The sequence below is a fragment of the Prionailurus bengalensis genome, chromosome C2 (assembly GCF_016509475.1).
Source record: "Prionailurus bengalensis isolate Pbe53 chromosome C2, Fcat_Pben_1.1_paternal_pri, whole genome shotgun sequence".
NCBI lineage: Eukaryota > Metazoa > Chordata > Mammalia > Carnivora > Felidae > Prionailurus > Prionailurus bengalensis.
In genome coordinates this window covers 84,698,153-84,726,076 of record NC_057350.1, presented here as the reverse complement: position 1 = coordinate 84,726,076, position 27,924 = coordinate 84,698,153, and the positions used below count along the sequence as shown (strand labels likewise).

Below are 27,924 nucleotides of genomic sequence, written 5' to 3'. Positions count from 1 at the left end.
ATATAGGCTAAGGTGAAATAGGTTACAGTGCAGTATTTATATGCTGCTTCTCATCTATCCTAAGTTAAATATGACATTTTACTGTGCTCTGTAACCTACTAAAACAGCCATGTGAATGTTTGTGAAATTCTCAGGACATAAAGGTTAGATGGGGAACAGTTTTGTTTAAAGATTTACACAAGCACATTCTAAATTTGTGAAATGTAGTAGTTCAATCTGGAGTTAACTTTACCAAGGGATATGAAGCATTCCCCAAACCAGAGGTACGAGTCTCAGTTACAACTCTCATATACTAAAATACGTTGACTCCCTAGTTTTTCTGAATCTCAGTTTAAGAAATTGGTGTCTCAGGGGCACCTGGGTGGCTCAGTCGGTTAAGCATCCGACTTCAGCTCAGGTCATGATCTCGCAGTTCATGAGTTTGAGCCCTGCATCGGGCTCTGTGTTGACAGTGCAGAGCCTGGAGCCTGCTTTGGATTCTGTGTCTCCTTCTCCCTCTACCCCTTGCCCACTCACACTCTGTTTCTCTCTCTCTCAAAAATAAATAAGCTTTAAAAAGAAAGAAAAAGAAAATGGTATCTCATAGTATTGGCAGATCCAAAGTATCCTCGATCAATCAATTTTGTTGGACTTAACGTCGCTTGGCTCATATTACAAATGATTTATTCTAGTCTCTGATTTTGTACTTTAATACATAGGAATTTGGTTGAGTTCTCACATTGTTTTTTTAACCCTTTCAGCATTTCATTTTGTCAGTGTAATGGATTCTTTTCATTGAGGGCTATCATAAACATTTTGACTAGAGATTCTCAAATTATGACCTGTGGATCTCTTGGGGTCCCCAAGACCCTTCTTGGGGTCCACAATATCAAACTACTTCATAATAATACTAATGGTATTTGCCTTTTTAGAAAATTCTCATTCTCTCATGAATAAACAGTGGGATTTTCTAGAGACTGCAGGACATGTGATGTTACTCTGATAGCTAATGAACGTGTGCTTGTGTAATCTTAGGTTATAAATTTTCTCAGTTTATCCTACAACTCAACAACAACAAAAAACCAACCTGATTGTAAAAAGGCAAAAGACATGAATAGACATTTCTCCAAAGATGATATGGACAATTAGCATATGAAAAGATGCTCAACATCATTATTCATTATGGAAATGCAAATCAAAACCACAGTGAGATAACATTTCACACCCATTAGGATGGCTGTTAAAAAAAAGAAAAAAAAAAAAACACCCAGAAAGTAAATGTTGATGAGGATGTGGAGAAAAGGAAACCCCCCAATACTGTTGGTAGGAATGTAAAATGGTGCAGCCCCTACAGAAAACAGTACGGTAGTTCCTCAAATAATTAAAAATAGAACATGAACATACAAACCAGCAATTCTGTTTGTGGGTGTATGTCCCAAAGGATTGAAAACAGGGTCTCAAAGAGATATTTGTCCCCATGTACATAGAAGCATTATTCATAATAGGCAAAAGGTGGAAGCAACCAAGTCTCCATCAAGAGACGAACAAATAAACGAAGTGCGATATACAGAGGCAATGCAGTATCATTCCACTTTAAAAAGGAAGGAAACTTGGACATAAACTATGGCATAGAAGAACCTTAAAGACATTATGCTAAGTGAAATATCCAATCACAAAAGGACAAATGTTGAGTGATTTCATTTATATGAAGTACTTAAAGTAGTCGAATTCATAGACACAGAGAGCCCACTGGTTTTTGCCAGAGGCTGAGGGGGGAGTGGGCGGGGAAGGGGGCACATGGAGTGTTACTGTTTAAATGGGTACAGAGTTGCAGTTTTGCAAGAGGAAAAAAGAGATGGCAGGTGGTGGTGGTTGTACAACAATGTGATGGTATTTACACTCAAAAACGTTTAAAATGGTATATTTTACGTTATGTATACTTTTGTAAAATATATATTAAAAATAACAGTAAGAAAAATATGCTCAGTTAAATTTTCTAAATGGTAAGTATTAATACATGTAATTAACACAAACAAAAGCTCTTTGAGGAGTCTCAGTAATTTGTAAGGGTATCCATGGATTTTGAGACCAAAAAGTTTGTGAATGGCTGCTTTAGATGTGAATACATGCACATACTTCAGGAATTCGTTAGCTGTCTAATTCAATGTTATTTTTTTAAAACAGGTTTTCATACTTAGGGGAACCACAGCCAAACTGAGGAAACAATCAGAAAGTGTAGAGGAGGTAATTTCCCCAAATTGGTCTGAAATAAAAACACATGACATTCTCCTAACTATAGTCCAATGGCTTGGGAGAAACCAGAGTGTGAAAAAAGACCCTCCTCTGTATGAGAGAGATCAGAATTAGCTTTAAACTGTACAAAGAAAACCAGTAAGGCTTACCTGCATGCTATATGACCCATCGAGGTTATATGTGACAGCTATGGCTACATCTTTATGAAAAAGGGGGGAAAATTGAAGAAAAATTAGAAGACAATCATAGACGGGGATTCTAAAAATCTCTTTCAACCTAAAGATAACCAGCTTTTAGGGATACCAACATCTTTTAACTCCCTGACAAGATTTTTAAAAATCTATAGGTAAGTTCTAATAAAAGTGAATTTCAAACTTTTGTTTCTTAAAAAATGGACTTTTAGCAGACTTTTAACTATAGAGAACTCATGGTTACCAGAGGGGAGGTGGATGGGGGGGATGGGTGAAACAGATGAAGGAGATTAAGAGTGTACTTATCTTGATGAGCACTGGGTAATATATGGAATTGCTGGATCACTATATCGTACACCTGAAACTAATAAAACACTGTACGTTAACTATACTAGATTAAAAATTTTTTAAAGAGGGAGTTTTAGCTCTTTTAATGTTGTAGGATATTTTAGATATTTTTCTCTAAACAAGGAAAGTTAAAGTGTTAAAATAGGAAATGCAATGAATTGGGAGAGAGAAATTCTCATTTAAGAGCCAAATTTGCCATCTGTGGTGTGATCACCTCTGTGATCTTGACTGTCCTTTAAAATCTGAGTCCTGATATTCTGCCCCATTCTGACCTGTTAAATGGGTATGAGAATGTAACAGTGATTAAATAAATGTGAAACTGCTTTGTAAACTGTAACCGACCATATAAATATAATATACAATACATCTCATATTATTTTGTGGACACAGAATTGGTTACGGACTTTCCTAGGAGATGGAAATCAAAAGCTCTGTGGTGCAGAGAATGCAGACCAAAGTCACTTCATCGACTCCTGATACTTTAACCACCATTTTGATGCTGCCAGCTCACATCTATTTCCAGCCCTGACCTTCCTTCTCCAGAACTCTGATTAGTCATTCCCAGCTGGATGCTCTATCGGCACCTTAAAGTGAACATGGTAGGTCCAATAAATCAAATCATGTCCCCACTCTGCCTGCATTCCCTCCCGTCCTGGGAGCTCCATGACTGGCACTAGTATTCTCCTGGTCATCCAGATTTAAAACCTGTCATCCTTACCTTCTCCTTTGCTTTCCACATGCAATAGCCACTACAAAGCTGCCACATCCTTCCCTACCTGTACTGTTCATTTCTTCCTTTCGTTCCCATCACTCAACCCTGATTCAGGCTGATGGCCAGAGGCCTGGCTGACTCTGAGGTCTTCTCGGAACTTTTTGCTTCCTGTCTCAGCCCTTCCAGCTGATGCTGCCTAGCATGTCTCCTCTATATTCAAAATACTTGGCCTGGTACTGAAGGCCCTGAACTCAGTCGTATTTCCCACCCTTCTTCTACACAGCCCTATATTACAACGAAATGGGAACATGGGCCAATTAATATTCTCCATATGTGCCTCTAGCCTTCGCCCCACTGTGCCTCTTTGCTCCACTCCCCCTTCACTGTGTCACCAGTCCCAGCCACCCCAACTGAAACCTTGCCCCTTGTTGACATCATGCTCATTCGTGGTCTTTGGGAAAAGTCTATGTGGAATGAAGTTGCTCTTCTCTGAACATTTAGACAGACTTCTGCATATAGAACACCATTATGATTCTTTCCTCATCCAGTTTTATGATGGAATAATTTTTCTCTTTATCCGTTTTTTTAAAAATTGCAAAAATAAAACTTCACAAAAGTCAAATACTGAAGTACATCAAGCAAAATGTGAAAGTCCTCTCTATTGCCCAGATATAACTACTATTGAACTCTTTAACACGTGAGCACCTTCAAGTTTTTTAAAATGCACAAACTAGTATTTTTCTTTTATAAAAATAACATATTCTTCTTTTTTTTAACGTTTATTTATTTTTGAGACAGAGAGAGACAGAGCATGAACGGGGGAGGGGCAGAGAGAGAGGAAGACACAGAATCGGAAGTAGGCTCTAGGCTCTGAGCCATCAGCCCAGAGCCCGACACGGGGCTCGAACTTACGGACCGTGAGATCGTGACCTGAGCTGAAGTCGGACACTTAACCGACTGAGCCACCTAAAAATAACATATTCTTATACATACTGTTCTGCAACCAACTTTTAAAAATTTATTTACTTTTCCAACCTTTTTTTAATTAACATGTGACATACATATCCACTTTGTCTTTCAATAGTAGCAAGTTTAATGATGATGATGATAATGACGGCAACTAATGTTTATTGACCACTTGCTATGTGACCTACAATGAGCTTTTGATGTGTTGTCTTATTTAATATCCACAACAACCCAAGGAAGTAATTACCACTACCATTCCCATTTATGGGTGAGGACACTTGATGCTTAGAGAGAGTGTGTCACTTGCCCAAGGGTCACAGACAACAGAGGAGCCAGAATTCAAACCCATAACAGTCTAACTCAAGGGTCTGCATTATGAATCACTGCACCATCTATCTTCCCAACATACTCACTTCTCCTTTGCCAGATGGTAAATTCCTTAAGGAAGAAAAGTAGGAACAAACACATCTTTTTTTTCTCTTCTTCACATTACTCAGAACATCTATTTTTTCAGAAACTTTGTAATGAACATATAAGTAAATGAAACTTCTCCACCCAAGTCTTGTCAATATCTTTCAATCCTTCTTAAGAGAAAATGCATCCACATACACCAGATTAGGTTTTTTTTTGATTTATGAAAATGAAAAGTATTTAGCTGACATGAATGCCAATAGAATCACAGTAAACACATTGCCAGGAAAAGTCTTTTTAAGAACATTTTAAAAATTTTGAATTATAATTGACATAATATTAAACTAGTTTTGCATATACAACATAGTGATTCAGCAATGATATCGATTATGAAATGCTTACCATGATAAGTGTATCACAGTATTATTGACTATATTCCCCATCATGTACTTTTCATTCCTATGACTTACTTGTTTTATAACTGGAAGTTTGTACCTCTTAATCCCCCCACCATTTCATTCGCCCCCACCTCTTTGGGCAACCACTAGTTTGTTCTCTATATTTATGAGTCTGTTTCTCTCTTTGTTATTTGTTTATTCACTTGCTTTGTTTTTTAGATTCCACATATAAGTGAAATCACATGGTATTTGTCTTTCTCTGGCTTATTTCACTTAGTATAATACCATTTAGGTCCATCTATGTTATCACAAATGACAAGATTTTCATTCTTATGGCTGAGTAATATTTCATTGTGTATATATACCACATCTTCTTTATCTATTCATCTATCGATAACCTGCAGTTAATATCATACTCAATGATAAAAAGCTGAAAGTTTTCCCCCTAAGGTCAGGAATAAGACAAGGATGTCCACTCTCACCACTTTTATTCAATACAGTACTGGAAGTCCTAGCCACAGCAATCAGACAAAAAAATAAATAAAAGGTATTCAACTGATAAGGAAGAAGTAAAACTGTCATTATTTGCAGATAATATGATACTATATATTGAAAATCCTAAAAACTCTCCCAAAAAACTATTAGATCTAATAAGTAAATTCAGGAAGTTGCAAGATACAAAATCAACACACAAAAGTCTGAATTTTTTTTAAGTTTTATTTATTTATTTTGAGAGAGAGAGAATGAGAGAGAGAGTGAGCACATAAGCAGGGGAGGGGCAGAGAGAGAATCCCAATCAGGCTCCCTGCTGTCAGCACGGAGCTCGATGAGGGGCTCAAACTCATGAACTGTGAGATCATGACTTGAGCCAAAATCAACAGTCGGTGGCTTAACCGACTGAGCCACCCAGGCACCCCTTACTGCATTTCTATTCACTAATAATAAAATAGCAGAAAGGTAAATAAAGAAAACAATCCCATTTACAACTACATCAAAGAGAATAAATTCTTTCATATATTATAGGGCAACTGACCTTATTCCTCCCTCAGTTATCTCTAGACCTCCACAAGAGAACCTTAAACATCCTCTTACCAATTTTTTAAATTAATTAATTTCAAGTCAGCTCTATGCCCAACATGAGGCTTGAACTCATGACCCCAAGATCAAGTCACATGCTCTACTCACTGAACCAATCAGGTATCCCATCCTCTTAATGTATTTAATAAGGTATGGAAGTTTAGCATGGTGCAGTGTTAGATAAGTGCATACACCCTGGAGTATGGGTTTGAATTCTGTTCCACCAATTACTTTTGTTAGGATTTTAAGAAAATTATTAATCTCTCTAAACTTTGGTTCCCCATTTATAAAGTTGACACTAATAACAACACCAATTTCATTGGCTCGTTCTGAAAATGGAAATTAAATAATCCATGGAAAGAACTTAATAGCTGGCATATACCAAAAGCTCAATAAATCTTAGCTATTATTGTTACTACTGAGGGTAGGGCAGGATTCTGTGAAGCATGGCCACTAGCAACCAAGTAAGAATATTTTTCAAGCCTTAAATATTTAAAATACTTGATAATTCTCACTGAGATCATTAAGAATTAGTTCTACTTTAGATTCATAAATGCTTCTGGCTTCTTAAGACTTCCTGTTTGGTGTACTCACTTATTCAATCATGGTTACTGTTAATTAGCATTTATTAGAGACCCACCAGAACATTTCTGAAAATTATTACATTCAGGCCTGGGTTATCGTTGAAAAATAACTACCAAAAGGATGTAGTGAACAGCGATCATGTTGGTTTTCAATAATGTATTTATTTTTTAATTAAAAAATTTAAAAATTTCCAAGAAATCCAGCATAGTTCAAAACACTGCTAAGTGCTTCAGTGAAGATCCATACCAAATAACACAGTCGGCTCATCTGAATTTTAATCACCAGTGTGATTTTCTGTTTAATTTAGGTTGAAGAGGTCAATGAAACTTTACTGCTGCTGATACTTACATTCAGTATATACGAGTCTAGAGTAAGATAATCCCAGATTTTGTAGGGTTTGGTTTTTAGGATGAAATGAATAAACACACTAGTATAAAATGGGTATTAGTAGATACTAGTGGATGTTTGCAAACTTTCTTTCCATGTACTCAGTGCATGGAAAGTAATGCCCATCTAGGTTCATGATGAAAAAATATCTCGAGCTTTAATCCAACCAACTTAGATGAAAAGGGGATTTGCTAAAAACTGAGTGCATATCTACACAGAGTTGAGATAAAGAAGATTCTACTTTGTCTGGGGGTGGGGGGAGGGGGTTCCCATGAGCGGCAAGAAGATTCTGTTTTACCTGCTGGGTACATTTTTATAATGGAGCATTCACAGTTTAATGACACCTCACATTCAAGGTTAACTAGCTCTCTCGGCTCTGACTCTGCACCCATCCTGTTTCCTATGCAAACTGTCCAGCAGCAGAAGGGATGCTGCTATCATGGGATTCTGATCCCTCTGGTATGTTGTTCCAGCCACAAATTTATAAAAAATTTAAAATTTTAGATGTTAGCCTCTCCTGGCTTCAATTACAATAAATCAGTCCCACCCTCAGCCTACTCAAATTAGTTTGCAGTCAAAAATCAATTTTCCACTGGAAAAGTAAAAATAGCACAGGAGTCAAGGTCAGAAAGGCTGGATGTCAATCTCACTAGCCTTGAGTAAGTTCCTTCACCTTCTCTGCCTGTTTCATCAGCCATACATGGGTATGATAGGGATTCCCCCTTAATTAAATTATAGTGAAGATAAAAATTTACATGTGATCAGGTACTTAATAAATCATAGCTTCGTAGTAACCCTCTTCCACCTGAAACAATGCCTGAGTGGTGGGTAATCCTCCCTACTGGAGTAGTTTTGGATATTGTTTTTCTTATTTAAAAGTAGTACATTCTTGCTGAAGAAAAACTGCAAAGCAAAGAGAACAAAGAAGGATGATGGGGGTGGGGATGGAGGGAGGGAAATCCCCTTAAATCCTGCTACCCAATGGTAACCTCACTAACATCGTGGCATATTTCATTTCAGTCATTTTGCTAAGTATATTTGATGGCATATTTTTCAAATATTTACAAAACACAGAAAAAGTATAAAGAAGAAAAATAGCACTAATGTACCACCTGAGCCAATCAATTCTAGTACTCCTTCCAATGGTTAGGCTAGGGAGCTTAAAAAATGTAATTGACCGATCATGTCTGGGCTGAATTCTTTTTTCTCCAGATAAGTGATATATTTCTATAAAGCACATTTCTCTTTTAATAAAACATTACTTACTCTTTTCACCATCCCTGAGAGTTATGTTTCTGGTGTAACAGGTATTCAGTCTTCTTCCACTGCTGGATGCAAAAGGGGAGTACCGATCTAGAAAAAAAATTAAAATTCAACAACAAATTTACAAACACCAAGCCTGACTTCATACCTTTCAAAAGAAAACATAAAACACCTGTCCTACACTGGCAGCTCAAATGTGTCTTCTTTGTTCTTCTCATTGCTCTAAATTTAAATTAGATACTTTAATTTACATCTCAGAAAAGGTTATATGAAAAATTCCAGCTTGGCTAAAATCAGAGTATTTGCAGCCCAAGCTCTCTTCCTCTGGGGGCACAAGCCGCACAGTGGTCTCCCCTTCTTGGGCAAATGCGTTCCAGGTCACCAAAATCTCCACCACTCACACTCTTCTTTTCACTTAGCCTCTTTGTGCGTCACTCGTCCTGCCCACAGGCGTGTCTGTCGGACAATATCCAGGAGCTACGGCATAGCTGAACTGAAGCAATTTATTCTGAAGTTCATGTCTGTGCCAGTATACATTATAAAAAGGAAGGAGAGAGTAAGAGGATGCTTGATTGTAACAATGCTATATTCAGGCTTAGGAACACTGTATGGGCATATTTGGAGGCATCTCATTTAGAATTGTAAAAGGACAAAATCAGAATAGAGCACACATCTCCTAAAGATGTAGTTATATATTTTAAGCTCTCAATATAACTTTCTTGAATGAATCTAGAAATTAAAGATCCTAATAAAAAAATCCTATAATAATATAATAATCCTAAAAATAATGAAGAGATAAATGGATCAATTTTTCTTTTTTCCTGTTTGCTCCAAAGCTCAGAGTTAGCCTAAAGTATATACTTTGGAGCAAGTTTGGGAGAGTTCAGATTTTGCTTATCTTATGTTTTGCATTCTTTCAGATTAGCAATCTATTTCATTTTTTAAGTTTATTTATTTTGAGAGACAGAGAGAGTAGAGGAAGGGCAGAGAGAGAGGGAGAGAGAGAATCCCAGGCAGGCTCTGCGCTGTCAGTGCAGGGCCCAGTGCGGGGCTTGAACCCATGAACTGTGAGATCATGACCTGAGCCAAAACCAAGAGTCAGACACTTAACTGACTGAGCCACCCTGTGTCCCCAGATTTTGCTCAATTTAGAGGGAAGAACATTTTAATGGAGAACTGACTGAAACTGTAATAAGCTAATGAGTTTTCATTATGAATTTCTAGCTTCCTGAGGTGTTAGGGAGAGGTTGGGCAACAACTCAGTGGGGAAGCTGAAGCAGAGATGTGTGCGCGTGGCAACCAGGATGAATCTCTGCCATTTTCCTTCCCATGTTTAGATCCTCTGATTGGAGGAAGTGCCTAGGTCTCTAGTTAGACAGAAATTTGATCACAGAATGGAAAAGGAGAGGAGGAAATAACTCAACAATAAATTAACAGGTTATGAGAGTCCCCAGTGCTCTGTGTTCAGTCCCCAGGACCAAGAAGTTGCGGTAGGTACAACGATACAATAAGTAGGCCCTTGAGAAGCAGCGAATTAAAAAAGCTTTGGAAGGGGTCAGCACAGGGTACAGGAAGGACCAGCGTTTGGTTGAAAAAAGAGCCCCAGCTCAACACTATTAGGCAATTAGTTAAGTTACATTTAATGGATTAAAAAAGTGTTTATGGATGCATCCATGATACGTGAATCTACTTCATACTAAAAAACCACTTAGCAGAGGACAGTGTCAACCACTGAGAGAAGAAAAGGGACACAAAAGTGTCATAAAGAAAGAAAAGCACCTCCGATGATTATTTATAAAATCCTGACAAGCAGAGGAAAGAGAAAAGCATTCCATACCTTGTGACTGAATTTTGAAAACATCAGACATAGCTTTCTCCTTGAGGATGAGACCCAGAGCTGCCTGGCATAAAAGCTCTTTGGCTGTGGCCTTCCGACTGGGCAACAGTTCTTTGCGGTGTTGAGGGATGAAATCGGTGTGTACGTTCCCAGCCTCAAACTCTGGGTGGCCAGACAGGCTAAGAAGGAAGTCAATGTTGGTGTGCAGTCCGACAATCTAGGAAGAGAATAAAGCCCATATCCCCATTGAGTGGGAAAAAAAACATTTTCCATAGAAATTTGCCATAGAAATCTGTTCTTTGTACTAAAGATATTTCACCAGGGGCAACTCTTAAGAAAATTGAAAAACCTACTAAGGTACCACATGGCGATAGGACAACTCGTAAGGAAAACAAAACAAAACAAAAAACTCACTTCACCAACACTATATATCTGGACTTAACACTTAAAATTACATTTTACAATACATTTAAAACAATTTTTTTTAATATATGTTTATTTTTGAGAGAGAGAAAGAAGGAGAGGGGCAGAGAAAGAAGGAGACATGGATTCTGAAGCAGACTCATCTGAAGTAGATCCATCCAATAAATGGGGTCAAGGGTAAAACCAGCTATCTGAGCCTTGGGTCCATTCATATATTCATTTAATAGCCATTTACTGAGCACCTTTTAGGTGCCAGGCCTTGCTCCAGGTACTGGGGTCATGATGAAGAACAAAACCTCACAGAGATAACAATATCTATAAACAAATATCTAATATGACATCAGGTCATATGAAGAAAAATAAGGCTGGTTAAGGGGAACGAGAACAGCAAAGGGTCCTATTTTAAATAAGATCACCTGGTTTCAAGCTACACCACAAAGCTGTAGTAATAAAAACAGTATGGTAGACTGAAACAAAAACAGAAATGAAGATCAGTGGAACAAGTGGAAATAAACCCACACTTATATGGTTAACTAATCTATGGCAAAGGAGGCAAAAAACCATCTTTTCAATAATTGATACTGGGAAAACAGGATAGCTACATGTAAAAGAATGAAACCAGACCACTTTCTCACACCACACACAAAAATAAACTCAAAATGTATTAAAGACCTAACTGTAAGACCCAAAACAAAACTCCTAAAAGAAAACATAGGCAGTAATCTCTTGGATGTCAGCCTTAGCAACATATTTATGGATATGATTACTGAGGCAAGGGAAGCAAAAGCAAAATTAAACTACTGTGACTATACCAAACTAAAAAGCCTTTGCACAGTGAAAGAAACCATCAACACAATGAAAAGGTAACCTACTGAATGGGAGAAGATAGTTGCAAATGATATGCATGATAAGGGATTAGTATCCAAAATATATAAAGAACTCCTATAACTCAACACCAAAAAAGCTAATAATCCAATTAAAAAGTGGGCAGAGGACCTGAAAAGACATTTATTTTTTCCAAAGACATACAAATGGCTGACACATGTAAAGATGCTCAACATCATTCATCATCAGGGAAATGCAAATCAAAACCACAATGAGGGGCACCTGGGTGGCACAGTCGGTTAAGCGTCCGACTTCAGCCAGGTCACGATCTCGCGGTCCGGGAGTTCGAGCCCCGCGTCGGGCTCTGGGCTGATGGCTCAGAGCCTGGAGCCTGTTTCCGATTCTGTGTCTCCCTCTCTCTCTGCCCCTCCCCTGTTCATGCTCTGTCTCTCTCTGTCCCAAAAATAAATAAAAAAAAAAAAAAAAAAAAAAAAAAACGTTGAAAAAAAAACCACAATGAGATACCATTTTATACAAGTCAGAAAGGCTAATATCAAAAAGACGGTAAATAACAAATGTTGGTGAGGACGTGGAGAAAAGGGAACACTTGTGTGCTGTTGGTAGGAAGGACATGCTGGGTACAGCCACTGCAAAACAGTATGGAAGTTCCCCCCATATTAAAAACAGAAATATATGATCCAGTGACTCCACTAGTGGGTATTTGCCCATATAAAATGAAAACATGAATTAGAAAAGATATATGCAACCTTATGTTTATTGCAGCATTATTTACAATAGTCAAGATATGGAAGTAACCTCAGTGTCCATCAACAGATGAAGGATAAAGATGTGGTGTATACACATGATGGAATACTACCCAGCCAAAATAAAGAATGAAATCTTTGGGGCACCTGGGTGGCTAAGTTGGTTAAGCATTGACTCTTGGTTTTGGCTCAGATCATGATCTTGCAGCCTCATGGGCTCAAGCCCCAAGTCAGAATCTGCACTAACAGTGCAGAGCCTGCTTGGGATTCTCTTTCTCCCTCTCTCTCTGCCCCTCCCCTGCTTGTGCTCTGTCTCACTCAAAATAAATAAACTTAAAAAAAAAAAAAAAAAAAAAGAATGAAATCTTGCCATTTGTAACAACATGGATGGACTCAGAGGGTATTATACTAAGTGAAACAAGTGAGACAAAGACAAATACCATATGATTTCACTTATATTGTGGAATCTAAACCACAAAACAAACTAACAACAGAAACGAACTCATAAACAGGGACCTGGTAGTTGCCAGAGGGGAAGGTTGTGAAGGGAGAAGGTAAATAGGTGAATGGGATTAGGAGGTACAGACTTCTCACTATAAAATAAGTAAGGCACAGGGATGAAAAGTACAGTATAAGCAATACAGTCAATAATATTGGAATACCTTTGGGGACAGATGGTAACTACACTTAACGTGGTGAGCACTGTGTAAGGTACAGAACTGAATCACTATGCTATACACTTAAAACTAGTATAACATTGTGTATCAACTATACTTCAATTAAAAAAAAAATTGGGGGCGCCTGGGTGGCGCAGTCGGTTAAGCGTCCGACTTCAGCCAGGTCACGATCTCGCGGTCCGTGAGTTCGAGCCCCGCGTCAGGCTCTGGGCTGATGGCTCGGAGCCTGGAGCCGGTTTCTGATTCTGTGTCTCCCTCTCTCTCTGCCCCTCCCCCGTTCATGCTCTGTCTCTCTCTGTCCCAAAAATAAATAAACGTTGAAAAAAAAAAAAAATTAAAAAAAAAAAATTGGGCAGCCTGGGAAGACCTCTGAGGTGAACAGGAGCTGAGGATGCTGAGAAGGGAGTTTTGTGATCATGTAGGGAAAGAACATTCTGGAAGAGAGAACAGGAACACATGGCTCCATGCTGGGTATGTCTAGGGAATGGCAAGGAGACCAGTGTGGTTGGAGACACAGAGATCAGAGGTTAGATCAAATTAATGACATATAACAATCTGGATATCACAGGTTAATATGAAATCCTTTTATGAAGCTACATCAGTGTGGTCTGGGGCTTACTGCACCAAGGAAATTCATGTGCTACAGAAAAGCAACAAATTCTGTCAAATGGGTAAAACTGAACATAATTATTTTCCTTTGGAGAAAATAATACCAGACTGTAGGCCACACTTGTGTACTTAGTCTTATCTACAGGATGAATATGAACTTCATATCAGATTTCAGTGAAGTATAACACTGACATTAATAGTTTTAGTCCTGCAATTTTTCTTTTCTAGCTGAATCAAGACGTCCTTAAACTCTATTTTGACCCATGGGAATGTGAAATCATTTTGTTCCTGACGCATTGGTGGAAAGAAGCTGACAGGGACAAAGGCTGACCAATCGTGACAGACATACTTGGCAGTGGAGATACACAGATCATAAGGTCCCTAACATGGCCCCAGGTCACTCACGTTGTACTGACGAAGGCTGTACCTCAGTTTCGTTAAGGCCGCCTGGCGATCTGCTGCCCACACAACCAATTTCGCAATCATGGGGTCATAATGCACTGAAACTTCATCTCCTGAAATTGAAAAACCACAGTAGCCACTCTAAGTCCAAACTTAACATGATAAAATATGACATGCAAGACATTCTGCTGCGGCTTTAACGTTCACTTCATACCTAATCCTCAGGAGCTCTTGCATGGTAGTCGTTACCACGGTTTCATTCACGAGGAAATGAGGCTCACAGGGCTTTAAAAACTCACCACAAGTCTAAGGAGATTATGGCTATCCAAGAGCACCTAAAATAGTGATCCAATATCACACAGGCTGGCTGTCCCCATCCTCTCTTCCTCTGAACCTTGTTTTCCCTTCTCATTTTGGAAGCCAGCGCAAACTGCCTCTACCTTCTCCTGTCACCATCCCTTCTGCCCTTAGCATCCCCCTCCCTCCACCCCTCAGTCTCCTCATGAGAAAAATACAGGTAACAATCCAACTATACTGTAGGGTTCTTAGGAGGATTGACAGTAAAAAGGCCAAGTGCCAATACCTGGCAGAACTGATAAACAAATAGCACCCATCACTACTATGACAGAGTCTTAGAGAACAAGAATCTGAACCAGGCAGCCCTGTAAGTTCAGGGCCATGCACACGAAGACCCAGTTGTAAGCGAGCTTGTGCCAACCAAGCTGCTGGTTGGAACAGTTAATTAAAAAAAAAAAAAAAAAAAAAAAAAAAAAAAAAAAAAAAATCCGAACCAGGCACATCTCACTGGTTAGAAATGGTTCAGGTCAAAAGGATGTGGTGTGTTATCAACAATACTGTTCTAGGACCACTGTGTGATTTTGGGTAGGTCATTTGACCCCTCTGAACTCCAGGGGCTTCATCTATAAAATCAAGGGGTTAGATTACACTCCCTTATCCATCATCTACCCACCTACCCAAGCCCAGCACTCACCAACACATATTGAACACCTTCTAGGCCCAGGCTTGAGCAAGATAACATGGAAGACACAGTCTCTCCCTTAAGAAACTTACAATATAATGGGAAAACTAGACAAGGAGTAAAAGGTTACTGTAAAATGATATAATAAGAAAAGGGCCCAATGAATCCACAAGGGGCTCGGGGAACGCAGTTGAGAAAGGTTGGGTAAATTTCTTGGAATAGATTATCCTCCCCGCGCTAAGATGTAAATCTGGGAGTCCTTCTCAGAATTACACCTGTTATTCTTGGAATACCTTTATTACATTACACTGCAAGTTTTGCTTGCCCCACAGATTCTTTCTTTTCTATTGCAACTGTTCTTTTTCCTCTCTAAAATGTTCTGCTGTTAAGTTAAAAAAAATTTAATATCAAATATTGCTGCGGTTTAGCCAGAGCTCTCAAAATTCTGCCAATCTGTCATCAAGAAGTCCTAATTCCTCATTTTGGCTTTCAAGACCCTGTGTGATTTGCTCTCGACCTGTATCTCTACCTGCATCTCCAACTATTCACCATCCTGAACACTTTTCTCCAGCCACATTATTTTCTTACAATTCTTCAAACACATCTTTAGCTAAGTTCTCCTTTCTTCACTTTTCTGTGTGCTCTTTAATCTGCCGACTAAAATCTACTCCAGACTTCCTCTTATGAATGTGTCCTGGCTCCTGGCTGTACTAGCCTAATATAACATCTAATCTTGAGAATTGCTTTTCATCATTCACCATCCACAAAACTTCTCTGGCAACTAAAGTCAAGGTAGTAGTAACTCAGAGCATGGACTCTGGAGCCAGAAAGACTGGGTCTGAATCTTGGCTCCAAGAGTGACCTTGGGCAAGTCACTTAACTTCTCTGTGCCTTAGTTTCCTCATCTGGAAGATGGGGGTGCTAAGAACACCCACTCACAGGGTAGTTCTCATGGTTAAAGGAGCCTGCATAAAAAAGTCACTTAGAACAGTGTCCATAGTACATAGTAAATGCTAAATAATTGTTATGATCATTGTTATTAATCATATGCTGAACTGTGAGAGCTCTTGCACTGTTACTATTTTTTTCACTTTTCTTTATTTCTCTTATTATTGTTTAGCTTACACTAAGTTGATATATTAATCCTTCAGCTTGATATCAAGTCCGTTGAAGGTTGGAGGGTGTTGGGCATAGCAGGTATCGGTGACCTTTAATCACTTTTAGAAGTAGGCAGAGTAAAAATATAAAACAGTACACACAAAATGTTTGTTATTTAGGTATGAACAAGTACTGCTACATTTTAAAAAAGGGTGTATTGTTTAAAAACACTAGTTATTCTTTAAAAATAACTATTCCAGAAAGATAAATAAAGATTAATGAGAAATAAATTAAATCCTTTATGCTAAAGCATACAAAACATTTCCACAAGACACAGGGAAAAGAGGCTGTCCACAAATAATCATGCACTTAAAAAAAGACGGAGACTTTTTGTTTTATTTCACTTTACCTTGACGCACTCCAGTTTCAATCCTGGTGCAAAGGTCTGCCTGAGGGGTGGAGAGATGCACTAAAGGCCCAGCTCCAGGCATGAAGTTATTGTCAGGATCTTCTGCATATATTCTAGCTTCAAAGGCATGGCCCTGCAGGGTTATTTCTTCTTGGCTCAAAGGAATCTTCTCTCCTGCTGCAATCTGATAAAAGAAGAGTATATGCTTCTGTGAAAATCCACCTTATGGCACCTATGAGACTGGGGAAGTTGATGGTCTTGCCTTTTTCTATGGAAAATGTATATTTGGGCTTTATAATGAAGCCAAATAAAAACTAATTTTATCCACCTACCCGAGTTCCGGGCAAAAGCAAAAAGAGGTTAAAAACAGATGCAGTTTGGAAATAATATATTAATTACAATGGATTTCTAGAGTTTTTAAATAGAGAAAGCAGGAGAACTGACAACTAAATCATAAATATAAAAATCTGTGTTTCTTCAATGTAACCACAACTAAAATTTCTTACTGGCAAGATAGTCTCAGTTTCCATTTAAAACTTTAGCGCTCAGTTACCAAACCAATCTTTTTTTTTTTTTTTTTAATAGTTAATTATTAGTTGGTGTTTAGGACTACACTCACAGTTATGGCTAAAGTGTGGCATTTTTCATCTTTGAATCTTTTTTTTTTAAGTGTATTTATTTAAGTATACCCAATGTGGGGCTCAAACTCACAACTCCAAGATTAAGAGTCACATGCTCTACCAATTGAGCCAGCCAGGCACCCCCATCTTTGTCTTCTTCATCACCAAGAGAGTGATAAAGCAAGACAGAAAGGGGAACATAATGGTTTTTCAATTTTGTTATATTAACTATTGTATGATACCAGATTATAAACAGGATGATCATTATTGTTTATCACTACTACAATTGTATTATTTTGACTATTACATACCAGTACAATGAATTTCTCTCTTCAACTAGTATCATTTGGAAAGGCTATTGGAAGACATGCTGTCACTCTCTCTCTTTACTCCCTCCTTAAGTTTTCCTCCAAGATGAGAAAAGGACAAACCAAGAAAGCAAAAGATATAGGGGAAAAAAACTAAGTAATTTAGCACCACTTGGAACTAAACAGGTCAGCTTGAAAAAGAGGCAAAGGTTTCATCTCTTTAAATCTGTAGATAAGGTAAATCAGGAACCACAGCAGTTAAGAATGAAAGGAAAATGGACTAAATTGAATGTCTTTACTGCAAGGTGTTTTGAACCACACTCTGCAGCCATACTGCCTGGGTTCAGATTCTTTCTCTATACTTAACTCTGTTCTGGGCATACTCATATTCTGGGCAAGTTTCTTAACCTCTTGATGCCTCAGAGAAAAGTACATATAGTAAGCATTACATAAGTGTTAGCTATTGTCATTTCATTCATATCCTTTATAGTGAATTACTTTTTAATATTTTAATAAAGAATTCCATTTGTCTTAATATAAACAAGGAGGGCGAGTGGGTGGCTCAGTCAGTTGGGCATCAGACTCTTGATTTTGGCTCAGGCCATGATCCCAGGGTTGTGGGATCAAGCCCTGCATTGGACTCTGTGCTGAGCATGGAGCCTTCTTGGGATTCTCTCTCTCCCTCTGCCCCTCTCCTCTGCTTGTGTGCATGCCCTCTCTCTCTAAAATAATGTGTGTGTGTGTGTGTGTGTGTGTATACATATATATACACACAATATATATTATATATACATTATATAATGTATATATAGGTATATGCATATATATGTGTGTACGTATATATATATATGTGTGTGTGTGTATGTGTATGTATGTGTGTATGTGTATATGTGTGTATGTGTGTATATACACACATACATACACATACACACAAAGAAAAGAATAACCATGTGTCCATATTTCAAGATGTGATCTTATTTCTGACTATATAGCCCCATTTCAGTCTGGCTTGTCTTTGCCTATCTATTTTCCTCTCAAGTTGGCTTCTGTCTGAGCTCAGAAGAGATAGACCCTAACCATGACTCTGCATACTTGGACATCTGTGCCATGGGAGTTCTCTCAGGCTTAGACTTTGACTCTTTGGAACTCCTGGACCTTGGATACTTTTCCAGCTCCCCCTGAACATGGCTAGCCAATTGCATCTGCAGCCTGGACGCTCACATCACTGTAGCCTCATTCTAGGGAGGTCCTGGTCCAAGGGGGCTGGTCCTGGAGCTTGAAGTCTTGACTCAATAAGTGGCGAGACCCCTTGTGTTACCTCTTCCTGGAAGCCAGACTCCAAAGTACCTTGAGCATTATAAATGAGGTCCAGTGGTATACTTAAGTTCTAGAATCCCTCCCCAGATAAGAAAAGCCTACTTCCCTTTTTAAAGAGCCTCTTTGAAGAGCCTCTTACAATTTCTTGAGATGCAGAAATAAAAGTCCACTAGTTCTCCTTATACCCAAAAGCTTTCTCTTCCCTTATTCCCTGGAAACATTTTATCCATCATGATTTCAAAATTCTGGACTCTCTTGGTTACTGCTTCATTAAAAAAAAAAAAAAAAAAAAAAAAAAAAAAAAAAAAATCCCCCTTTCCTTGAATTCTGGAAACATAAGCACTCTTTCCGAAACTTTCTAAATCCACAACAATTTTCCTGTTACTTACTAACACTTACTAGTCTGATGTGCCTGGTTTTCATTAGCCCTGGAGGCTACAGAGGCCCAAAAGAATCTTATGGTTCAATTAAAATCACCAATCATCCCCAATGAACCAAAAAAAATAACATCATATTATTGCCCACAGAAGTTCTGAAAAGACCAAATTATGAAAATAATCAAGACATTAACATCACAACATGCAAAAAAAAAATTTAGATTCAGAATATATAAAGAACTAAGAATTCTACAGAGATCAAAAATATTTACACTTCTTAAACTTTTTGTCGTATTAAAAAAGCTGTGAAATCAATTGTTTTCAATAATAAGAGAAAAACAGACTAAGTTATTCACATTTGAAGGAATATGCTTTGTGGAACTCTAGTTAAAGCCAGGGCTTCTCAAACTATTTATAACAAAGGAACAATTATAGACTTATATTTTGGTAACATACAGTAGACATAAATAACATAGCAATGTCAAAAACACTATGAAAATTTCTAAACACTTATTCTGTATGGGATATATTTATCCCACCACAGGCCAACAACGGTGTACAAGTCAGCAATTGCATGTGGCTCACTGTGTTGGTCTAGACTGTTACTTTGGCTCTTCATTCCCAACTCTTCCTTAGCTCATTTCACAGTGGCTAGCATCTGTCCTGCCTCTAAAATCAAGTGTCTGGCCCTGAATAATGTGGCCTCAAGCAGAGCACAAGGCTTTGGTATTGAGATACTGCGGTCACAAGGAAGCCTCAGGGGCAACAGCTCACCTGCGCCTTGCCTAAGGAGAAATGATAGTAAGTGACAGGTTAGAAATATGAGTCCATAAAGTGACAATAATGTCACAGCAACAAATGAAGTATCATCTGTAATATCCCATTTTCCTGTCCTCGTGACAACTGCAAGAATTGAACCCCTATCCAAAAGGACACCTTCTTTCAGAAGGCCAGCAGGTAACATATTCTCAAGATTGATCTTTAACAGAAAAAACGTCCCCACCCTAAGCTGCCACTCCACCAAGTCAGTTCCTGTGATCATCTCAGTAACAGGGTGTTCCACTTGCAGCCTTGTATTCATCTCCATGAAGTAGAAATTGTGCTTGGAGTCCATAATAAACTCCACAGTTCCTAAAAGATAAAACACAACAGTCACATTTCAACAGCATATAATAAGTAGAAATCAAAACCTTCCGTGATGTATTACACCAACTTTTACTGTTACCTTTATTCAATGTTAAAATTTTGCATTTCGTGAAGAAAATCATCTTACCTTTTGCAGCAGCAAATGATTCTTAATCAAAAATAGGGAACCACATGAAATCTAGCAATAGAAAAGTATGTCTGGGGTTTTGAGCAAATGGTAGCCCAAGCTATGAATAGTCTCAACTGTCACAGTAATGAGAACATGGTTGGACCATGTGTTATGGCTTCGGTGCACCAAGACCCCTGGAACTTCACACTGAAACATCCCATCTCACTCTCCCCCAGTAGAAAAAATACAACATTGTTTCCTCCAGACTGTAAGCTTTGGAGGTTTCCTTTAAGAGTCCTTTTGCTGGGGCGCCTGGGTGGCTCAGTTGGTTAAGCGGCCAACTTTGGCTCAGGTCATGATCCCACCAGCGGCCATCCATGAGTTCAAGCCCCACATCGGGCTCTGTGCTGACAGCTCAGAGCCCGGAGCCTGCTTTGGATTCTGTGTGTGTCTCTCTCTCTACCCTTTCCCTGCTAGTACTCTGTCTTTCTCTCTCAAAAATAAATAAACATTAAAAAAAAAAAAAAAAAGACTCCTTTTGCTGGGGGGCGCCTGGGTGGCTCAGTCAGTTAAGTGTCTGACTTTAGCTCAGGTCATGATCTCACAGCTGGTGGTGGGTTCAAGCCCCACATGGGGCTCTATGCTGACAGCTTGGAGCCTGAAGCCTGGAGACTGCTTTGAACTCTGTGTCTCACCCTCTCTCTGCCCCGTGCACACTCTGTCTCTCCCTCAAGAATAAATTAACATTAAAAAAAAATTAAAAAAAAAAAGTCCTTTCGCTGGTGATGCACTGGAAGATTATTTAGCAACTAAAGCTATATCTTCCCCAACTTTATTAAGGCATAATTTCATATAGTAAAATTTAACTTTTTAAAGTGTAGCACAGTATGCTGGGTTTCAGCACTTGAATACTGTCATACATCTACCACCACCATGAAAATGCAAGACATTTCCATCATCCAAAATGTTCCCTTGTTCCCCTTTGCAGTCAGTCCCTTCCCCAGGATGTTGGCTCCAAGCAATCACTGGCCTGTTTTCTATCATAGTTCTTTTCTAGAATGTCATATAAATGAAATCGTATAGTGTGTAGTGTTTTGTGTTTGAGTTTTTTTCACTTAGCTGAAAGTTAGTTCCATATAATTTAAGATTGTTTTTCAAATTGTGGGTCATAACTGATTAGTGGCTTGCAAAGACTTAGCGAAGTCTTCCAGTTTCTGGCCCAGAAGAAGCTGAGAAGTCACCATTCTAACCTGACAAAAGTAAAAAGCCAAATAAACTGAAAAATCAACAATGTGTCTCAGATCCATCAGAGACGTGAGGTCACAGGGCAAACCACTGCCCCTCAACCTACAGAGAAAGACAGGCAAATACAGAGATTCTCAACTTAACTGAAGCAGAAACCCACAAACAAAACTTCTGCAGGAACAAGTACCAGAGGAGGAATAACTGGACTGTGATTGACGATTTGCTGGACACTCAGTGTGGACAACTCTGAGGGTTACAAACTCCAAGGACAGTCCCCCCGACCCCTGGCCCCGCCAAACTTCTGTGAGTTTTACCTGCAGGAGTTCTACCAGGTCCTCACAGTGAATACTAGAGAAAAACTCCCTTGAGCTTCTAGCAGTGGAAGGGGAAAAGGAACCATCTGAAGTACACTGGAATTCTGTCCTGGACAAGATTCGTCCGTAAGAGAAATTACGTCACTAGACCCTAAACTATGGCAGTGTCATCAGAGCCTAATTAACGTAACTGGAGGAAGGGAAATACACAGTTCCAGCCATCTTGTCCCACAGAAGTGAATAAATCAAAACAAGTACACAAAAAACACACTGAGAGGCACTGATGAAGTTCACCAAAACACTCAGACCTAATCACAAGACTACAGAACACTTCCCCTTCCCCACACCTAACCACCATATCACTAATGCCCTCTTTTCTGCAGTTCTTTTTACCTGATACATCAGGTCTGGCTATCAAGAAAAATCACAAGGCATACTAAGAGGCAAAAAAACACAGTTTAAAGAGATTGAAAAAGCATCAGAACCAGACTCAGAAATGACAGAAATGTTGGAATAATCAGACCAAGAACTTAAGAACATGCTGATTAATACACTAAGAGCTTTAATGGAAAAAGTGGACACATGCAAGAACACATGGATAACATAAGCAGAAGCACGGAAATTCAAAGAAAGAATTGAAAAGAAATGCTAGAAATCAAAACACTGTAATAGAAATGAAGAATGCCTCTGATGGGCTCATCGGTAGACTGGACACAGCCAAGGAAAGAATTTCTGAGCTTGAGGATATGCAACAGAAACTTCCAAAACTAAAAGCAAAGACAAAAAAGACTGAAAAACAAAGAAACAAACAGACGAAAGAAAACCCAAACAGAATATCCAAGAACTGTGGGCAACTAGAAAAGGTGTAACGTATGCATAACGGGAATACCAGAAAAACAAAAAAGAAAAGACCAGAAACAGTATTTGTAGCAATAATGACTGATAATTTTCCCATTAATGTCAAGACACCGAATCACATGCCTGGAAGGTCAGAGAACACCAAGCAGGATAAATGTCAAAAACCCCCTACACCTAGGCATATCATTTTCAAAGTACAGAAAATAAAAATGAATGAATGTACAAATGAATGAATGAATCCTGAAAGAAGCTGGGGGCAGTGGGGGGGGGGGGACACCTTACCTATAAAGAAGAAAAGGTAAGAATTACATATGACTTCAGAAACCAGGCAAGCAAGAACAGTGAAGTGAGTTATTCAAAGTGTTGAGTGAAAAAAATCATCAACCTAGTATTCTGTATCTTGTGGAGTTATAGTTATTTCTTGTGGAGAAATAAAGATTGTTCCAAATAAACAAAAATTGGGAGAATGTATTGGCAGTGGATCTACCTTGCAAGAAATGTTAAAAGAAGTTCTTTAGAGAGAAGGAAAATGACACAGGGTCAATACTCCAAAAAGAAACAGTCTTAACGTGTATGCTCCTAAGAACAGAGTGTCAAAAAAACTGAGAACTGCAAACAGATGAGTCTACTGATACAGTTGGAGATTTTAACAGTCCTCTATCAGAAATGGACAATCTAGCAGGCAGAGAAGTAAGGACATAGTTGAACTTAATAGTACCACCAATCAACTGGATACAATTGATGTCTATAACTACTTTATCCAACAAGAGCAGATTACACATTCTCAAACTCACATGGAACATTCACCAAGACAGACCACATTCAGGGCCATAGAAAAGACCTTAACAAATTTAAAAGAAAAGGTATCATACAATGTTTGCTGTCAAGACCACAATTAAACTAAAAATCAATTGGACTAGAAATCAGTAATAGAAAGACAGCTGGAAAAAAAATTCCCAAATACTTGCAGATTAAATAACACATTACAAAGTACCACATGGGTCAAGAAGAAATCCCAAGTGAAATTTAAAAATATTAAAACTACATAAAAATAGAAATATAACTTCAAAATTTGTGGGCTGCATTGAAAGCAGTGCTTAGAGGGAAATTTATAGCACTGAATCCATATATTTGAAGAGAAGAAAGATCAAAATTAAGCTTCCATTATAGAAAACTAGAAAACGATCAGCAAATTAATTCCAAAGTAAGCAGAAGAAAAGAAATAATAGACTAGAAATACATGAAATTCAAAATAGAAAATCTATAGAGAAAACCAACAAAACCAGATCAATAAAATACACAAGTCTCTAGCCAAATTATTTAAGAAAAAAAAGAAGAGACAAATTATTAATATTGGAAATGAAAGAAAGCAAATCAATATAGGTCTTGTTAATAATAATAAATTAATAATCCTATTAATAATTAATAGGATATTAAATGTGTATTATGAACAACTTTATGCCCATAAATTTGATAACTTAGATGAAACAGACCAATTCCTTCAAAGACACAATCTGCCAAAAGTCACACAAGGAAAAAAAATCACTCTGAAACAATCTGAATAGGCCTGTATCTACTAAGGAAGTTGAAATAATCATCAATAACCTCCAAAACCTCCAAAATAGGCCCAGATTGGCTCACTGATGAGTTCTACCAAGCACTGAAGATAGAATTTATACCAATTCTTTATAATCCCTTCCAAAAGACAGAAGACAGAATACTTCCTAAACTCATTTTATGAGGACAGCATTACCTTAATACCAAAACCAGAGAAAGATTACAAAAAAACTACAAATCAAATCTCTTATAAATGTGGATGCAGTAATCCTTAACAAAATATTAGCAAATAAAATCTAACAATGTGTAAAAATAAGTATGTACAATGACCAAGTGGGATTTATCCCAGGAATGCAAGGCTGGTCCAACATTTGAAAATCAATCAAGATAATCCATCACATCAATAAGCTAAAGAAGAACCATAAGATTATATCAATAGATGCAGAAAAGCATTTGATGAAATCCAATACCTAATTATAATAAAAACTCTTGACAAACTAGGAATAGAGAGGAACTTCCTCAATTTGATAAAGAAGATTTACAAAAACTTACAGCTAACATTATATTCAATGGTGAGAAACCAGCTTTCCCACTAAGATCAAAAATAAGGCAAGGATGCCCACTCTCACCATTCCTTTTGAACATCATACTGTAAGTCCTAGCTAATGCAAGACAAGAAAAGGAAATAAAGGGTATACAGATTGTGAAGGAAAAAATGAAACTGTCTGATTACAGATGGCTTATCTATGTAGAAAATCCAAAAGAACTGACCAAAAAAATGCCTCAAACTAATAAGTGATCATATCAAGGTTACAAGATACAAGGTTAATATATAAAAGTCAATTGTTTTCCTATATATGAAGAACAAATAGAATTTGAAATTAAAAACACAATATCATTTACACAGGCACTCCCAAAGTGAAAAAGGTATAAATCTAACAAAATATGTACTAGATCTATATAAGGAAACTACAAAATTCTGATGAAAGAAGTCAAAGAAGAACAAAATGGAAAAATATTCCATGTTCATTGATAAGAAGACTCAACATCATCAAGATGTCAGTTCCCCCAACTTGTTCTATAGAGACAACACAATCTCAATCAAAACCCCAGCAAGCTATTTTGTGGGTATCAAAAAATTGATTCCAGTGTTTTATATGGAGAGGCCAAAGACCCAGAATAGCCAATTCGATATTGAGGGAGAATAACAAAGTTGGAGGACTGACACTATCTGAGTTCAAGACTTACTATAAAGCTACAGTATTCAAAACAATGAAGTACTAGGGAAAGAACAAATAAATAGATCAGTGAAACAGAACACATAGCCTAGAAATAAACCTATATAAATAGAGTCAATTGATCTTTGACAAAAGAGCAAAGGCAACGCAATGGAGCAAAGACAGTCTTTTCCAAAAATGGTGCTGGAACAACTGTACAGCTACATGCAAAAACATGAATCTAGACACAGACCTTATATACCCTTCATAAAAATTAACTTAAAATGGATCACAGACCTAAATTTAGAACACAAAATCATAAAATTCTTACAAGGCAGCAGGAAAAAACCTAGATGACCTTGAGTATAGTGATGTCTTTTTAGATACAACAGCAAAGGCATGATTCATTAAAGAAATAATTGATAAGGCAGGCTTCATTGAATTAAAAACTTACGCTCTGCAAAAGATAATGTCAAAAGAATGAGAAGATAAGCCACCAACTGAGAGAAAATACTTGCAAAAGATACTTCTGATAAAGGACTGGTATCCAAAATATACAAAGAAATCTTAAAGCTCAATAATAAAATAAACAGTCCAATTTCAAAAATGGGCAAAACACCTGAACAGACCTCAGTGAAGAAGAAACACAGATGGCAAGTAAGCATATGAAAAGATGCTCCACATCATATGTTATTAGGGAAATACAAATTAAAATGAGACACGACTACACACCTATTAAATGGAACACTGACAATACCAAATGCTAGTGAAGATGTGGAGCAACAGGAACTCTCATACATTGCTGGTGGGAATGCAAAATGGTACAGCCACTTTGGAAGAAAGTCTGGCAGCTTCTTATAAAACTAAACATACTCTTACCATATGATCCACTGACCAAACTTTTTGGTATTTACCTAAATAAATTGGAACTGTCCACACAAAACTCTGCACACAGATTTTTATAACTTTTTTTAAAAAATTTTTTTTAACGTTTATTTATTATTGAGAGACAGGGAGAGACAGAGCATGAGCATGGGAGGGGCAGAGAGAGAGGGAGACACAGAATCCAAAGGAGGCTCCAAGCTCTGAGCTGGCAGCACAGAGCCCGACGCGGGGCTCGAACTCACAAACCGCAAGATCATGACCTGAGCCGAAGTCGGATGCTCAACAGACTGAGCCACCCAGGCGCCCCTATAACTGTTTTATTTATAACTGCCAAACTTAGAAGCACCCAAGATGTCCTTCAGTAGGTGACAGGATAAATTGTGGTATATCCAGACAATGGGATATGATTCAACACTAAACAGAAATGACCAAGTCATGAAAAGATATGGAGGAAACTTAAATGCCTATTACTAAGTGAAAAAAAGCCAATCTTAGAAGGCTATAAACTGTATGGTTTCATCTATATGATATTCTGGAAAAGGCAGAACTATGGAGGCAATAGAAAGATCAGAGGTTGTCAGGAGTTAAAGACAGGGAGGGATAAAAAGCAGAGCACAGAGGATACCAGAGGCATTGAAAGTACTCTATGATACTACGATGGTGGATACATGTCATTCTACACTTTTCCAAATGTATAAAGTATAACAATATCATAGAATGTACATCATCAAGAGTGAACCCTAATGGAAACTATGGATTCTAGATGATAATGACATGTCATTATAGGTTTATTCATTGTAACAAATGAATCACTGGGATGTTGATAGTTGGGGAGGCCGTGCAAGTGTGGGCATGGGGGTATGGGAACTCTCTGTACTTTTCACTCAAGTTTCCCGCGAAACTAAAACTGCTCTAAAAAAATTATTTACTAATTTTAAAAAATGCAAAAGAAATCATTTTAGTGATTTTATTTTAAAATAGGATAGAAAATATCAAATAGCATTACACATAATTAGGGTTAAGTACTGTTTAGTGAATTTTTTTTTCAAATATACATGTATATAAACATAAATACTTATGTGTATATACTGGGTCTCAATGTAAACTGTATTTCTTTTTCTTTTTTTAACATTTATTTATTTTCAAGAGACAGAGAGAGACAGAGTGAGAGTGAGGGAGGGGCAGTGAGAGAGGGGGACACAGAATCTGAAGCAGGCTCCAGGCTCTGAGCTGTCAGCACAGAGCCTGATGTGGGGCTTGAACCCGCCAACAGTGATATCATGACCTGAGCTGAAGTCAGACGCTTAACCAACTGAGCCACCCAGGAGCCCCAAAACGTATTTCTTAATGTGGATATAATTTGTAAAAGTTTGAAAGC

At 37.9% G+C, this 27,924-nt stretch overlaps 1 protein-coding gene across 1 annotated transcript in view; it reads right to left on the bottom strand.

Annotated features, from left to right (window-relative positions):
- MCCC1 (methylcrotonyl-CoA carboxylase subunit 1) overlaps positions 1-27,924 on the bottom strand; it is a 57,658-nt gene that overhangs the window by 5,843 nt on the left and 23,891 nt on the right. Inside the window, 6 exon segments of the mRNA XM_043594805.1 lie at positions 2,382-2,431; positions 8,574-8,660; positions 10,408-10,624; positions 14,111-14,220; positions 16,594-16,777; positions 20,219-20,346. Of these exon segments, the coding sequence (XP_043450740.1) occupies positions 2,382-2,431; positions 8,574-8,660; positions 10,408-10,624; positions 14,111-14,220; positions 16,594-16,777; positions 20,219-20,346 (776 nt within the window).